The sequence below is a fragment of the Aulonocara stuartgranti genome (assembly GCF_965226115.1).
Source record: "Aulonocara stuartgranti genome assembly, chromosome: 1".
NCBI lineage: Eukaryota > Metazoa > Chordata > Actinopteri > Cichliformes > Cichlidae > Aulonocara > Aulonocara stuartgranti.
This window is the reverse complement of record NC_138939.1, coordinates 16,463,538-16,481,710: the sequence shown is the minus strand read 5'-3', so window position 1 is coordinate 16,481,710 and position 18,173 is coordinate 16,463,538. Positions and strand designations below refer to the sequence as shown.

At 40.3% G+C, this 18,173-nt stretch overlaps 1 protein-coding gene across 1 annotated transcript in view; it reads right to left on the bottom strand.

Moving 5' to 3' along the window:
* The window catches only part of elp4 (elongator acetyltransferase complex subunit 4), a 54,617-nt gene extending 36,475 nt beyond the window's left edge, over positions 1-18,142 (bottom strand). The window contains exons 1-7 of the mRNA XM_082522008.1: positions 17,936-18,142; positions 16,705-16,740; positions 9,485-9,606; positions 8,083-8,217; positions 6,535-6,671; positions 3,764-3,848; positions 860-1,048 (exon numbers count right to left, since the gene is read on the bottom strand). Of these exons, the coding sequence (XP_082378134.1) occupies positions 860-1,048; positions 3,764-3,848; positions 6,535-6,671; positions 8,083-8,217; positions 9,485-9,606; positions 16,705-16,740; positions 17,936-18,113 (882 nt within the window). The 5' untranslated portion in view covers positions 18,114-18,142. The remainder of the gene's footprint in view (positions 1-859; positions 1,049-3,763; positions 3,849-6,534; positions 6,672-8,082; positions 8,218-9,484; positions 9,607-16,704; positions 16,741-17,935) is intronic.
* Between the last annotated feature and the right edge of the window lie 31 nt (positions 18,143-18,173).

Below are 18,173 nucleotides of genomic sequence, written 5' to 3'. Positions count from 1 at the left end.
CTGACATCTGCTAGTTAGCCACTCTACCTTTTTTTGACTAGGCCAAGGCCGCTGTGCAGTGAGCACATATAGGCCTGGAGCCAGAGCAAGTTATGACAACACAGCTGTTCTGTAAGTTACTGACCTATATCTCTGTATAAAAGGCTCAGAAATAACAGTGTTTTCATGCTCATGTGATTGAGTGAGTGAGTAAGAAAGTAGGGTGTTACAGTAAAAGAGTGGGCAGGTTGAAACATTTTGGCAGAAAGTCTCAGATGGCTTTTCTGGTGAGTGTGCTTCTGTGGTTGACTGTCTGGGGGAGGGCTGTGGTTTGCCATATGCCTCAGCAGATGACTCCATCTTCACACTGAGAGGCCAGACTGGACACAGGCGCATGCACGTGGACTCCCCCCAATTGCCTAACCACACCACCCACCTCCTCCCAAGATTTACACTTACAACTCGCAACTGCAAGGACTAATATTAGTAAGATAATAAAATACATACACAGGCTCACACTCTGCTTAAAACTCTAATTTTAAAAACAGCACCATAAACCCCCTCACAGATTCAAAGGCCTTTAAAATAAGTATGCAACTGACTGTGTTTGCTGCAAAAGCATGGCTTCCAGGAAGTGGCCTGAGTAATACCAAGGTGACACTGAACTACAGGGTCAGGAGGATGACACAGTACAAAAGACTTCATACTATGCACTCTACTAATAAAAAAGACATAATCAAATCAAGTTTAGAACATCCCACTGGAGGAAAGAGACACAAGAATAAATGTTTTTGCACGTCATAAAACTACCGACAAACCTCTTTCAAAAAGAGATTCTCAACTATGTTTAACTGTTTACACGTGTCAACCAGTGTTTTACCTGAATAAGATGAGAAGGAACAGTAACTACTGCAACTGACAGTGATGACCTCAGTAAGGCACGCAGTCCATAAAGGAAGGTAGTCAAGGCGTGGTTATGCATGGGGTCGTCGTGGCAACTTAGGTCATCATTCCACAAAGCTGACCCAAGAGAGTGAAGACCAACACGCAAGATATTACGAGACATGGACTATAAGATAAAACAAAAACAAAAGAGAAAAAAAACAGTGTCAGAAACACAGAAAATATTCAAGAAAGAGTCATGCAAATGTGTTTTATTTTACAGTACAGTCGAATGCAATAACACTGCTTCTGAACATTATCTGAGAACCGCTTTTAAATGATTTCAGTAAGCTGCTGTGGTCTTGGGTAGTATTCCCAAACTTTGGAAGAGAGAGAATGGACAGTCTGCTTACCAGCACAGACAATCCGAACACAGTGCCCAAACGTGACTGGACACAACTGCCCAATCACAGAAGCCATCTGACACACACACAATGGACCTGTCAGACAGGCTTCCAATATGGCCGCCACCCAGAAACTCCAGCACATTCTTGGCACCACAGCGATGCGCTGCAGCCAAGGGGGCCTGGGTAAGGGTGGAGTGCCTTCCCTTGAAACCCCCCCACCTCACTACAAGAGATCAACGGTAACCCACTCTCATGGGCAAAGAAAAAAAGTGGCCAAACAGTGGTGGGATATATATATCACTGAAACTGAAAGAATGGAGGAGCCTGTCCAAAGTGTGAGAGTTTTTTAGCCTTTAGTACAATTGCCTTTTATTTGGGGTTTCGTAAGGATGGCTCCTAATTACTGAGGTGAGAGCCAAAAGTGATTAACAAAGTCTTGGCCTAAAATCTGCTCACTTTTTGCTTTTGTCCCCCAGTCTCTTCTCTTCTTTATCCCTCCCCCTCTATTTTCTCAACCCTCCCGAAATCTCCTCTGCCCCACTCCCTCCTGCTTCCTCTCCCGACAACATGACCTAAGCTTCATTTGGGTCTGGAGCAGAATCACAGGGATCTTAGAAAAATAAACCCCATTGTTTCTGGGAGATTTTTTTACAGTCAACTCATGTTGACTCATGTTATTCACCACCAGTGCTTCATTTCTATACCTTACTATGCTTAAATATGAGTTTTATGTGCGCTTCCCTTAAGTCACTTTCTTTGTTGAGCAGTCTCTTCAATCACGGGTTTTGTGGGACACAGAATTAGAAATTTATTTCTGATCCAGGAGATTTTTTTTTCTCTTCTTTCTCTTTTTAAGTGCCCTTTCTCACTATCCCTCAGTCATGTCTGTCCCGTCTGTAACAACTGAAAATAAAATAAATAATAACAACAAAGGTTGATCAAATGGACCAATACAGCAAGGCCGTGATGATCCATTTGGCAAAGTAAATCCATTGGGTATCCTTGTTGGTCTTCAGACAACAATTCTGACGGCTAAAGAACCAAATGGGACAGGCAAAAAAAAAGAAAAAAAAGAAGAAATTTATTTCTATGTGCAGCCCAGCAGGGGGGAGCTGTGGTAACATCAGTGTTGCTGTGGCAACATTAGCAAGGGAGGCCAAACTTAACTCCTATAGTTAAGCCTATAGAAAAATCAGGGAACAATGCCAATAAGGTCCAGCCAGAAGCCAGCCATATAGACTACAACAAGCCTGGAACCCCGACCTAATCAGCCAGTGTTTGTGGAGGCTCACACAACTCAACGGAATCCACCAAAAACATGCACAGGGAGATTAATCAACATTGTAATCTGTTATTTACAATTTATATTAAACCATCACAATATGAGCAGTCTCCCAAAAGCAGATAAACGAATCAACATAAAGATGCATACACACTATCATCCATACTGGCCTTTTTTCTGTGTGTGCCCATGTCGCCCTGTGCTAGTCTGCATTCCTGGACTGTGCCAACAGCACATCGGGCGGCCACACTGCTTTAATGATGTCAGCAGTTAATCTGGTGTGTGATTGACAGCGCTTGGGGAGGGAAAGTGGGGGGTAGGGGAGGTAAATCTTGTGCGTGAGTGACAGGGGGGGAGAGGTGGCTCCAGGTGACAAGCAGAGGGGTCACAGAATGTAGGTGAATAAGGCGCGCACATATGTGTGTGTTCATACATGCACATGCACGCACTGGATCACAAATAATAGAGTTTACATGCTTTTGTGTATGAACACTACTTATTAAGTATTGTTTTAAATTAACAGTAGGACATTTAATAAACAAGTATGGAAAGTGAGGTAGATAAGGCCACAAATGCTTCTGGCACTCTGAAGAGAACCGGTGATTATTCCGAAGATTTATGTCAAAGATAAGACACACAGCTGGGAACACACAGGTGAGGTCAACCTGAGCAGGTGAGAAAGAGGTAAACAGGCTCAAGTAGTGGTTGGGGGTCACAGATGCAGATCTAGTATCTCCCTCTGTGCTACTCCAGTGCTTGTAACAAACATTTATATGAACAATAGCTTGTAATTAAAAGTGAGCTTAAGACGTGGTATTTGTAACCTGGTACAGTTTCAGAGTTCAGCATCGTTGCCATACACTTACCATAAACAATAATGCACACGAAACATGGTTTAGGTTATATCACAGAGATTTGGATCACCCAGCACTGATAAGTGTTTCTTTGAACATTTTAAAGGCTGCAACTGGTTGAATGGGCAGAAAGGAGCAAATTTAAAACTGAAGGATCACCTGAAGTGGATCATATTTTTATTCGATTGTTTTGTTTACAGTTTTAGCCAAAAAAGTAAACCCATAGAGTTACATCTTTCTATGTGTATTAGATGTTTTTGTTGAAGGGGCGGGCTGCAATAATTGAAAATACAAACTGTAATTGCAAAATCATCCATTTCCAGACTCTCAAATGAAACAGATATAATACTGGTTCTTACCATGGGGGTAGACAAATCAAAGCCTTCTCTGTGTATGACCTCTTGAAGGGACTTCAGCAATGCAGAGTAAGACTCAATCATGCGACTGGAGAGAGCACAGGGTAGGGCAGAAAGAATGGGAACAGTGAAGCAGACACCCAGAAAGAGAACACAAAAGGGTTATTTAATATATGTAAATTGTCACTGAGACTATTTTGATAAAACTGGGCCAAGCCTATCACCGCAGTAGTTTAATCGTCTATGACTGCAGCATGTTCTTCCTGACTGTGCTTTTCTGTAGCCACTGAAGCAGACAGATGATCCATATCAAGAGATCCAATTAATTTATTTGGTTGATTAAATTACAACATGACTGGTTCTCTGTCAGCTCCCTGAGGATCTGATTGTGCCGAGACAGACAGATAGACAGATGAGACGCGCATATGCACAAACATACGCACAGCAAAGATGATACGTGAGAAGGACAGGAGAATTAATGGGTTGATATCTAAAATTAACAGGGAACAGCATTTTGGGTTTAATCAGGGGTAAGATGTGCACCACTGCCAAAGGGCATACAGTGTTATCAGAGCAACATTTAGCAACAATCAAGGGACTTCCGTGTGTCTATAGGATGGCCGACAGGAATGTTAACCCCATCTTTTTACACAAGACCCTCCACTTAAGAACGCCCCACCATTGTAATGACCACTCTGTGGTAACTCACACTGGGCTGCTATGTCAGTTGTCAATTCGACCTGCAGGCTACAAAAGCTGATACACATAGATTGGTCACACGCCAATAGCCATGTATAAAGAACAGTAATACACACTCGTGTTGATTACACTTGGCCAAGTATATCCATGTACTCTATTTCAGTTATTCAACACAACAATGGTGCCTCCTGACCCCGCTGTGGCTAATGATAGAGCTGGCTTGGTGAAAGAGGGACACCTACCCTCCACGGCCTCTCTGCCCATGCCCCAGCTCTGAGGTAGGGGGCTGGGATGGTGTGACATGTAGTTGAGGAGGTTGCTACTGGTTGGCAGCCATTGTGAGAGGCAGCATTGTGTTTTAGCTACCCCTACTGAGCAGCCCTCATTCAGGTACCAAAAAGGTCTAGGTGCTTAGCTACAGGGGCTAGTGCGTCAGCTAATTAGGATCATGCACAGGGAAGCTTCTTTATCTCAGCGTTCCTATTTCAGCAAGGGAAGAAAAGAGGAGAGAACGGGGATGCTTGGTCTTAAACAACAGGATCTGTATCACCTAGAGAGCAATTTGTGCCAATTATGCCTTCAAGTGAAACGAAGCAATTTAACAGCTAGGGTATCAACATGGGGCTTTGGACACGTGCAAGGGGGAGTAGCCTGCTTAGGAGTTTGTGTGGTACATGTGCGTGTGCAATGCACTGTGTATGTGAGCACATGCATGTGTGTTAATACCGGGGCGGGCTTGGGGCACAATGCTGCAGTGCAGGTGTAGTTTCCCGCTGTCAAAATGCCTGTGAGATCTATAACCCATTCAGACACTACAACAGCACCACTATGTCAGGCTTACTCAGATTCATCAGTGGACAAGATTTTTTTTTCTTTTATGTTTTTCCATTAGGCAATGTTGAGTTATAACAGCTAGTGGTGTCCACTTTACCATCCACACTTTTGAAAGTGAATGTTAACAAAATTCAGTGTATTGGGACAGTTGCTCTGCTAAAGAGTCTGTTTGCTGACATAAAAGAAGAGTGATACCATAAAGCCTCCTCCACATCCTCTGTGCTCCAGATTGCTATATTTACCCTGTGTGTGTGTGAGTGTGCCTTCGTGTGCACTTGTGTGTTCAGCAACACTCTTTGAGTAAAGAGCCTGCATGACCTCTGAACCCTAAGTACACTCAATGCAGGAGAAATCAAACAGACGCTGAGCAAACAAGGCCCTTATTTGAATAGACATACGCAACCTTTCCAAGAGCCTGAATGACTTGGGCCAGTGGCACGCTGCTCAGAACAGAAGACAAACCAGCCAGATTTTAATGAATTTGCATCAGTATATTTTTGAAAGTGGACATTTGACTCAAAAGTACAAAACAATGTGGATACTTTTGAGCAGGTATGTAAAAAGCACAAAAAAGCGATTTCAGCCTTACAGATATGACATTTTCGTATTTTGAAGAAAATCAATGAAAAGCATAAACTATTAATGCAAAATTTAGCAAGATGCATGCTTGCTTTGCTGCTATAACTAATGAAAACACATAAACTTGACTGATTTGGGGAATAACAGAAAATTAGGAAATATAATAATCATGTTTCATATAATTAATTCAATAGCAGTGGATCCTAGACTCAAAAAGGGACATATACATGATAAATTATGTTTTGTAAGCCATTAAAAAATATATTGTGTAAAATTATAGACATTAAAAAATGTAATCAAGAAAAGAGAATATAATGATTATTAATCAAATAACAAGGAAAGCAATTATACCTTGCAAGCCTAAAGTTTAATAATTTCCTACAAATCTTAACCAAAGGGAGAAACCTCAGTCCTCTCATACTCTCTTCTTTAATTCATGTGACAGTTACAATACAGTAATGTTACCTTAAAATGATGTTGGTCTGTTTGCATTGTACCTGTATTCTGTGAAAAATGCCATGTTTGCTTACCTGTGTTCTGTGGATGATGTCTTATTTGTATAACTGTGTTTTGTGGGTGGTGTCGTGCTTGTGTGCCTTTGTTCTGTGGATCGTGTCTCATTGGTTTCCATGTGTTCTGTTGATAGTGTCTTGTCCTTTTACCTGTTTGTTGTTGATGACTGGGTGGGATGTTCTGGAAGGTAGAAGCGGTGGCACTTGGCTGCCTGGCGAATTTCTGGCTCCATTGTCTTGGAAACATCATAGTAATGCCCAAATCGGGAAGAAGAGGCCAGGGCACTCTGAAAAGGTCAAAGGGTCAATTTTTGGAAAGTGAAACAATAAAAAATCTAACCCAATTAATTTAAAAACCACTTTCAATAAAATCGGACACCTCTACCTGCTTTGAACTTTTTTAAATAATTGGTGTGTATTTAATGTTTTTCAAATAAGAATAGAACAGTTCACAAGAAAAAAAAACTTATTTGTTTTCCTAATTTGTAAAGAGTTTGTTTTTCCGCTCCATGGTAAAGCAATTGCATTGTTTATGGGTCATTCCTCCACATTCCTACAGCAGAGAAGTTAAATAACCACTATGACCACACTCTTAATCATTTCTTCACATAAATGTCCACTTCTGGCTGTGAAAGCAAACGCATCACGGACGCAGGGAAGGCGGATGTTTTCCTGCAGCTGAAAGAGAGAGTTTTAGCTCTTCTCTCTGAGTGAAACCAGGGATTCTATTGTTAAAGGGGCCCTTAATCTACTCCTAATCTGGATTAGGGCCCCCGGTGTGTCCCTCTCCTGGCGGGACGAGGGGGTCAGGAGGGCAGGGGGGTCAGGAGCTCATCTTCTCTTTGTGAGCTAGGCAACCCGCTTAGCGTTCCATCCCCGCCCTGACGGCCTCACCTTTGATCTGATGTCTTCATCGGGAGAGCAACTCAGTGGGCTATGCCAGGAGAGGTGTGTGTAAGGGGAAAGTAAGCGTTGACTCTGCGGGTGAATTTGGGATGCAAATCCTCTGGTTGGGCTTACTAGTGGTTTGTAAAGACGATTTTACAGGGGAAGGGGGAGAGGTGAGGAAAGGACACAGATATAAAGAAGTTTCCAGGGAGAGAGAAAGAAGGAGAGGATCCCCAGGGACACACTGTGTGCTGTTAATCCACATAGCGATATGGATTATAGAGCAACGGGGGTAGACTGCAGAGAAGTAGAAGGGGAGGGTCACCTCTCCTCAAAGCGGAAGAAAGAGTGTAGGGCTGCCGACCCTAGCAGGGGGAAAGGCAGGGATTTGGGGAAAGACAGAGGCGCAGGTCTGGGTCATAGGGTTGAGCGAGCAGACATGTCAATGCACAGGCTGCAAAGTACTCTTGTTTCCCAGGCTAAGCAGGGGTGCAGGCGTGTGTATATGTGTGTATATGCAAGTTGGGGACCAGTGAAAAGCCTACCTATTGCCAGTTAAGTGTGAGTAATCTGGCCCAGCTCTGAAAGGAGAGGCTGAGGCCTCATTCACCCCACAAAGGAGTTTAGAAGCTGATAGATTTAGTGGTTGAGACAATTGCCAAACCACTAAAGACCAGAGTGCCAGTGCAATCCATTGGCAAATCATCATTAACAGAGACACATTTTGAACTTTTAAAAATTAAAAAAAGATTACCTTTACTCCAACACAATAGGAGACATTATATATAATGTATATATCAATCTGACTACCTGCACTTTAGGTAGATTCTGATAGCGCCAGGCAATCTTCATAGCATCCAAATTGTCCTGGGGTTCACAAGACAGCCTGGGCTGTTCCACAGGCTTGTGAATGGCCACATCGTCCAAGATGGGAGCAGGGAGTTCCTGTTCAAAACAGTACATTACACTTCATGTAACTGGTATAAGGGTTAGTTATTTCTATTGGTATGGAAATTTTGAGTAGAATATGGGGACTATGGAAAGTCCCAGTGTAAGAAGAACCTGGGCATCAGTTTATTATGATAAAAAAAAATTTTTAAATCCATATAAAAGAATTAAAATAAACAGATACCTGTCATTATTACCAGTGGTGGGTCAAAAACTAGATCCTGAATGATTTAGCATCATAAGTGCCAATGAGTTTCTAATAACATGGTTTTTATAAAAGTTTACGTGCAGGCCAAATATTTTAAACTAAAAACAACTGTAGTGGCAACACAGCAGGATATATAATCATGTGTATTACATTACAAAAAAATAATAATCTAAAGACTGACTCATTGCAGAATTTAATCTCAGTTTCTAAGGCTTAACATAAATACAATGTGGAAAGAGATCCTGATAAGAGACTCAAAACTAAATCTCTCTGGTTAAGTAACAACAATACTACAGTGCATCACAACTTCATTTCTCCTTCTAAGCACTTAACTGCATCTTATGGTAATCCATAAAGAGGAACCTTAACATCAGAAAACTAGAATACTGCAAATGTAGCTGTGAAAACACTAAATGATGTGATATATTCCCATTGGGAGCCCCCCTCTCTTAATAAGTCTTTGATATGTAAAGAGAGGGTGACGCCATGACCCCTCCCACTATCAATCAGTGGGAGAGAGGCCCCCCTCCCTTATGCGGGGTGGCAATCAGCTTCTGGGGCTATGGTGCTCCTCACAAAGTGATACGTCGGGAAACATTTCAACAATGCTATAACCAGGCCACCCTCGACCTCCCAGATACCCCCATTGACCCTGACACATGTTAGCAAAAGCTGTGTGCCTGCACTGTAAAGCAGGTGGGGGTTTATATTATGAGCACAAAAAAATCTATCATATCTGTGTGTGTGTGTGTGTGTGTGTGTGTATGTATATATATATATATATATATATATATATATATATATATATATATATATATATATATATATATATATATATATATATATACATATATGAATTATACAAACATCCACAAGTACTTTCCAACATTCAAAGTTCTTTTTGTTTGACAGTTGTACGGGAAAATGTTAAAGCAGACATAACAACACAAGGCCACCTTGGCGTCAAAACTCGCAGCTTAGAAAAATAAATCATCCTCTGCAGTACCTCAGTTTCATTTCAAGTTGTTACAGAATGGCTGACACCTCCCCTCATACCTGTAAGATGTCATCAGGGTTATCTTGAGCTGATGCAACAAAAAGTTCATGCCGACACACCACTCCTTCTGCCAGGAAGTACTTGAGGATCATGCGAGAGTAGCTATCAAATCGGTCCTCCTCTAAAAGGAAATATTGATAAAACAAAGACAACAATAATTAGAATTTGATAATAAGTGGAAAAAATCTCTGTTTAATGCCAAACTGTTTAATGCCAAACATTGTTGATATTCTTTCCTTCTTCAACATTCATTCACACATCACAGATCCAGCAGTTCATGACCACATCACAACTGCAAACTGTAATTGATGTAAGGAGCACATTCTGGTTACCTTAGGAGGGACATGAAGTGGCAATCGACATGTCACAGGGACATGTAGTGTGATCTGACTATCAAAGTGGAGATGACATCTTCACCTTTCTTGTTAGGGTCTTAAAACAGTATTTCTATCATTTCGCCACACAGCAGTGGAGGTGAGACAAAGACACCTGCCTTAAGCATTCACCTGGACCCTCCCACTAAATGGAAAGGTACTACAAGTGACAAGAGAAGGCAGAAGTAGGATAAGGTAGGAGCTTCTCTCAAAATGCTTCCTGACACAGGTTCACATGAATCTCTCAGATTTTTGTGTGCATTCAAGTGGCAATGGCATCCTTTCACTATCATTCTCACATCATTTCCATCAGGTGTAGTTAACAGTGTAAAAAGTAAGTTGTGCACGGTGGGCAGATCTCTGCTCTGAGGGGTGACATTAGAGCCACATTAGAGGAGGCATTAAATGGACCGGCACATAATTCTAAACAGCAAACACACTTTCCCAAAAGTAGTCTTTGTTCTTGCGTACAAAGCAGCCACCCGTCCATTCCTCACCCCAAACCAGCAGAAAAACCTGCATCATCAATATGAAACCCTACAGAGCAGGGCCCAGAACCCTTCACAGCATGCTATTGCTGCTTCCTGTCACAATCACCATTTTGTAAAGATTTCATAGGCCTCTCTTCACAATGACAACCAGTGGGCACAAGGACAAAGGCAGCAGTGACAGTTGAAGGTAATGGGCATACAGCTGACAGCTTGGGAATGACATCCTGAGGTGTCATCCTCGAACATCCGGAGAATTCCCTTCTCCTCCCACGTTCCTGGTCCAGGTCCTCACCTACGGACTCAGGATGGCTAAGGAAATTCCATGGCTCTTCAATTTGTTGTCGGTGGGGCTCCCTGTTCTCTTATTGATGGGTTTCTAGGTCAGCAGGCCTTTGTGGCTTTCAGCAGGCCCCACAAAGACTCCCAGATGGGCCCTCTCAAGATGGGGCCTATTGTAGTTGTGTTTCTATGGGAGCCTTACAAATGGAACCTCCAGGAGTCATTAGGCAGTTGAGGCGGGGGGTATGAGGAGGAGGCGGGAGGTGGCAGGGTATAGGAGCAACAGGGGGTGGGGGACAGTCATATCTTTGAGGTAGATCAGTCACTCTGGACAGTCATGGGATGATTTTTTCCCCCATCTTTGTTTTTTGTTTTTTTTTTGGTTATTCTGACTAAGGTTCGATAAAGGGGAATGCCTCTGCTTCATTTGCCTTCAAACAAGGGAGCAGGAGAGAAAGAGTCCTGAATCATATCTACTAAAGCTGCAGGGGAGAAAATATCTAGGTCACAATGTTTCCCCTTGTATGTCTTTGGTCCATAAAGTACTATTATTATTATTTCTACTGAGCAGCTGAGTTAAATTTAGGACACATAGCAGGTAAACAAAAGAATACAGTTGTTTAAAAAAGCTTTCAAAAAGTGAATCACTACTATAAACACTACTACAAATAAGGGTTAATTTAGCAGCATTTGCAAGCCTTTAATGTCTATTAATGTATCTCCAGTGGTAGGGTTCAACTCACAGCTGCCATTTGTCTTTGCGCAGTTTATTAATGTTAGACCTATGGTGTTATGATTTTTCTGACTGATCACCTTGACACCAAAAAATATACCTTTAAAACATATTTAAAATATTTGTGTCCTTAAAGCTCAGATAAGAAGCTATTCATAGAGAAAATACATAGAAAAAACATCTCTATTTCCTCCAAAAGAAAATACTTTTATTTTATATGTAAGTCTTATAAGACCTACATGATTCATGTTATTGTTCACAATTCCCTCATAACATACACTTGATTTATACGTAATTATTATCGAGTTTTAACTGAGAACCTTTACTTGATTTTTCTTTGCTTTTATCACTTCTTATAAAGTTTTTTGTTTACCATATATTACGAAGGAATATTAACGTATATGTGAGCTATATTAAGCCTTAACTGAGTTATTTATCACCAAGAATACCCATTCAACCAATAAAAATAATTTTATTTTGATTTGGCAAAAAAACGAGTGATTTTCACATCTCTTTCAGTAGGCTCTGGGACAGTTTAATATTAAAACGTATTGAGTTTAAAGTTTCAAATATCTAATCTACGGATGTCACATCAGAAATAAAAATAACTAAAGTGAAAATGTTTATTTTATTGCTTTGTGCTAAATCCCAATATTAATCACTTTCTGTAGCATTAATCTCTCGTCTTTTGCTATTAGATTTTTTTTGTGTTCTATCATCATTAATTGTTAATGTCTCCAACTGAAGTAGGTGGCACTCGTAGGGATCAATTTGTGCAGAAAATACAGTCATATGACTTGTGAAATCCTCCTTTTTTTATGCGAGCATGCACATAGCTTGAAGTTGTCAACTACTGTTGTGATACCCGTTATCTCTGACTGGGGATTTAGATTTTGTCAAGCCAGCCAACACAAAGAAACCCCAGCTATGTTGAACTTCCTTACTTCATAATATACCCTTCAGTTATCTTTTGTTTTTCATCTAAATCTGACTAAACTGAACCAACTGGCATCCAACCAACTCTTAAGGCCTCTTCAAGCCACCTATGCCACTAAGCATCCTAGCAGGAAATTCTACCATAATAATAACAGTTAAACATGTCATCTTCTCAATCACCATCCACATTGTGGTCAATTCTCAACATAGTCCATATGTATATAGTCAAAGAGCACCTTTATTCACATGTCATAAAATGTAGTGAAATTTAACGGTGATGGCTGATTAAAGAAAAGAGACATTTACTAAAACTATAAGAATGAGACCATACATGACCAAAATAATAAAAGCTTGGAGGCTTTGTTCCTCCTCTTGCAAAAAACACAGAGATGAGAGATCTTCAGACAGCAGCCATACTGGACTGATCCCCCTCTGGATGACAAATCAGGATGGACAGCTCAAGACACTTCAAAGGCAGACAACGACCAGTCTGATAATTTTATGTCTGTGTCTCACAAACAGGCCATCACAGCTAAAGGGGCAGAGTGTAGGAGACGACTGCCTGAAACAAACACAAACAAACACACACTCCAAACTCCCCCCATTCCACCCACCCACACAACAAAACAGACACAGAGACACCACAGTGTACACACACACACCATCTCTCTCTCTCTCTCACACACACACACACACACACACACACACACACACACACACACACACACACCACTCTTTGAGAGACAAACACAAGAGAATGCACACACACGCATTTCACCTTTACTGTGTCTCTCATTACCAGATGAAACCAACCGTACATTGATTCACAAAATGGAAGGGAAGAACGCATTAGTGTGTAATCACTGACTCCTGCATCGATTGGGGGGATGAATTAAAGGGCAAAGCAATATCATCAGTTGGTATAGGCCTTGGCTACACACAAATTACAGCTTCAAGGGGAAACATGACTATCTTAACCTTACTGTCCACCAGTGCATATAGCCTAGCCTATGATGAATGATAATAATAACAATAATAATACAGTGGAAGACATTTATGTCCCCAGAAAATCCACTTGCTTTGAATGTAATTCTGAAAAGTTCTATAACACATCTGCAGATGAGCATATTAATTAAGGATCGCAGTAGAAGTGTGAACACCTGGGATTCTAACTGGAGACCAAAGGGTCATCAGTCTATTTGCCATTCTGCTAGACAGCGACATGTTAAAGACAAAGATGGAGAGAACAACCAACAATATTGTCAGCTGTAGCTTGCTGATTTCATTTCAGGAATACATTTAATTTTGGCTCTACACGAATGAATATATGAATATAAGAATAAAGAATAAGAATAACTTTATTGATCCCAAAGGAATATAGAGGATAAAGTAACTATGTGCCTTGAAATCTCTTCATTGAAACTGCTGCGGAGAGTTTCTAAAAAGCTAATTATGCAACAGACTGAATTCCAAAAGGCAGAATTTCATGTCTTCTATATTAATCACATAAAGTGGAATATTTTAAAACTTTTTTTTCTTTGAATACCTGAAATTATTAGATTATTTATCTCTGTGTTCAGGTCCTGCAAAAATATCGTATATCTCTTGGTGTCATTCAGTATAAACAATCGCAATCATGATGAAGACTGCTGACTTGAAAGTTGTCCACATGATGATTACCGACATACTCCACAAGGACCATAAGACAAAGAAGGTCACTGCTTAAAAGGCTGGCTGTTCTCAAAGTGCTGTATCAAAGCATATTAATGTTAACTTGACTGGAAAATGTGACAGGAAAAGATGAACAAGAGACAAGAAAAGGAATGCCATTGAGAAGATTTTCAAGAAAAGTTGATTCAAGAACTTAGAAAGCTTTGTAACGGGTGGACTGAAGCTGTTGAGCACTGTAAGTCATGTTTTTCGAATTTTCCAGTGGATTCAATATCATAAGGCCGACCCTACTGGGCAATAAGCTGAAAGTGATGCAGGTGGATGCCTCTCTTGTGTCCTGGATTGTTGAGCACCTGACAGAAAGACTACAATATGTGCATCTTCAATATTGTGTGTCTGAAAAGGTGATCAGCAACACCGGGCACCACACGGGACTGTCCTCTCCCCTTTCCTGTTTACCCTCTACACCACAGACTTCAGCCACTACACAGAGACCTGCCATCTTCAGTATTCTGATGACTCTAGAATGGTTGAATGCACCTTTGAGGGTGATGAGACAGAGTACCGGGCTGGTGGACTCCTTTGTCACATGGTGTGAGCACCATCATCTGCAGCTCAATGTGACAAAGACCAAAGAATTGATGGTTTAGGAGGACCAGGAAACCTGTGATTCCTGTTTCAATCCAGGGGTTCGATCTGGACATTGCGGAGGACTATAAAAACCTCGGAGTACACATTGATAATAAACTGGACTGGGTTAAAAACACCACTGCACTCTACAGGAAGGGATGCAGGGATGGAGCTGGATGGAGCTCCCTTAAAGTAGTGTTGGAGAGATGGATGTTGTCCAAGATAAGGACAATGATGGACAACAGCATTGTGGGAAACATCCACTCCCACCCAGACCATGATGTGCTGACCAGTCACAGGAGCATGTTCAGTGAGAGAATGACTTGACCCAAATGCACCACTGAACGACATTCCTGCCTGTGGCTCCCAGTACAACTCCTCCATGTAATGCACAGTACACAAGTTACACCCTTTTGAACATCCTCTACAGTGAAAACAACAAAATAACAAAGCTTTTAAAGTTTACAGTTTAGAGTAGAATGTCAATCATATATCTTTAATCTTTGTAATATTCTGGATATTTATAATTGAGCTATTTGTATATATTAGAGCTATTTCTTATATTTTGTATGTTTGTAATATGTTGTATTATTTAATTTAATTTGGTAAAATAAATATAAAAACCTAAAATGCCTTTGCACACATATTGAGGCTTAATATACAGTAAGGTGAAGATGAAAGTTTCCACATAGCTTTATGCAGTCATGTGAAAAACTAAGTACACTCTTACTGCTTCCATAGGAATTAAAAGGGCGCTGCTAATCAAATGAACTTGAATAACTTAACTCACTTAACTGTCTGTCAGCAAGTGTGACCACTTCTGTAAATAATACTAAGAAGGAAAGACAGCAGCAAAATCAAATAGCTTGGAGTCCACAGTAAGAAACATTGCTCTCAACTGGAAAACAGTGAAAGTCCTAGCAAATTCATCCCAAGGCCAGACCTACATCTCAGAATCCAGAGGGCTTAGTTAGCATGTTAAATGTTAAAAGTTCATGACAGTGCAGTTAGAAAAAGACTGACCAAGTATGGCTTGTTTTTAAAGAACCTTAAAAGGCTGTAAGAGAGCAGTGCATGAACACATACCCACAAATCTTAATGAACTGAAGCAACATTGTAAAAAAAAGTAGACCAACTCATTCACAACAATGTGAAAATGATTCTTTCAAGTTATTGCTGCTAAAAGTGGTTCTATAAGCTACTGAATCATGGGGTATATACTTAATTTTTCACATAACTACAGAGTCCTGAGAAAACATTCTTTTTTATATGACTGTATCAAGAAATTATTTTGTTGCACAAACAATTTTATGGCAGAAATATAATTTATAAGAAAAGGAATCAAAACAATTTTAGGGCTGCCAAAGCTTCACTTTTGACCCAAAATTTTAGGATTAAACTTCCTGACAGCTGTGGGCAGCAGGGATATGTTTAACTGAGTTGGAGTCTGATTGGAGGAAGCATGTGAAGTTTGTATATTTGTTGCATTGTGGCTGGACAGATCCTTGCATTCACAACAAACTGCAGTGGATGCAGACATCAACACAAAGCCTCACAAACACGTTCTATTGATTCAATTCAAGTCACTCAGCAGACCCTAGCATTTCTGAAGATGTGTGGAGTAAAACACTGGAGCAATAATAATAATAGGAAGAAGAAGGAAGACGCTGAAAAATTACAGTGTCTGTTTGGTGATTAGAACTATTTGTTACTTGGACCCCTAAATATTTAATTATCTTTTAAGACTGATTTCAAGCTTTCTCATATTGAGCCCATTCAACCTGAATTAACAGGATAGCTAGATAGTGAGCTAGGTAGCTAGCTAGCTAGATAGATCCTTTATTGCCAGAGTAGCAACACATGTCTGCTACCACATATCTCAAAGACCAAACCAATATTTAATCATAATAATGTTAATACATGTATAAATAACAGCCACTAACTAATTAGCAAGTATGCAAAACATAGATAACATCATACTGGCATCACTGTACATTAAACAGTCTTATAGCAGCTGGTAAAAAAGGACCTCCTCTTGCTCTTTGGTCCAATTAACAGAAACCATAAACTAGTCAATACTTAGACATTTAAAGTGACATGCTCACCTATGAGAAGCACTGTTCCAACTGCTAATCCACCACCTGTTTGCGGAAACAAAAAACAAAATATTGTTTACATGTTAGTCTCATATATACAATATATCCAAATCACTATGAACCCTCCTTTTGTTCAACTGCTGCTAACATCTCTGTCCTTTTGGATCTACACAAGAGACACTTAGACTTGTCACTATGTCAAATGAACCCATGAACCCAGTGAGCACAACAGCAACTCTCTACAAGCTCCAAGTCGTGACAAGATTATGTTTCCACGAGCACTGCCAATCACTGTTCAGTAAAGACGCGTCAAAACATTTGTCTGTCTGTTCAACCAGGAACTGTACTTTCTGTGAAAAACTATTTTGATGGCCACATCAGCTGCTCATCTGACAAAACGTTTGTCAAATGACAAATTAGAACGACAGGTGCAACATACTGACAGACAGGTAAACAATTAATAGACAGTACAGTTGTCACAAAGGTTCTGTCATAACTAGAGAGTATTTTGACGTTGTGGAGAAATATTTTTTCACAGGTTTAGCTGGCAGAGACAACATGAACATGTGAATATAATTGTAGTACTTTTTTTTTTCAACTGTTAGATGCTTTCAGGCAACCGTACTTTTTACAGAAATGACTATTTGAATAATAAACCTGCCCTATTTTGTTATGCCAGGAGCTTCATTAAGAGTTAGACCTTAAAATGGCAGATATCCTTTTTTTTGCTCCATTTAACCCACACCTAACCTAAGACTAAAGTGGCCTTAATAGATTTAGTCTGAATTAAGAAAAGCAACAACTCAGCAGGTGCCACACTATCGAATTAGCTTACCACAGTGCAAGACAACTAATAAGAATGTAACTGATTATATAATGTCCACAAAAATTAATAGGGAAATGGATTTAACTGGGAATGAATAAGGCCCTCTGGGTATTTTGTTATAATCAACATTTATTGTGAAAATTACCTAGTTGTTTTCACTGTTTTCTCACAGACAGCTTTTCCATCTAGTACTAATTAGAAGATGCATTATGCGTTTAAAATAAAAGCATATTTGTCTTGTCCTGGCAATGTCAAACGTCATAACTCGTCCTTAATATAATGGCTTTTCTTCTCATTCTCATTGCATTGATAATATGAATACAGTACGTTGCAGTAACGTGAAATCCAGCATGCGAAAGTTAGATTGAGAAATACTGCTAGCCTTTGTAGCTAGCATCCTAATGATAGACTGACCGAGCAAATAGTCGAGTGACGTGACACCGGTGGAGACTAGGAGCTGTCCATTTTGAACCGAAGGTCTAGTACCAGGTATGGATATTAACTTGCTCCTTGTTTTCTTCTGAAAACTCGTACTATTGAACGGTGGACGTTCGGCTGAGGGTTTACCCACACTATTCACGGGGGCTGCCATACTGTCAGTAACGTGCTGACGCGTGCTGATGTTTTGGCACGTGTTATCCAATCAAATAGG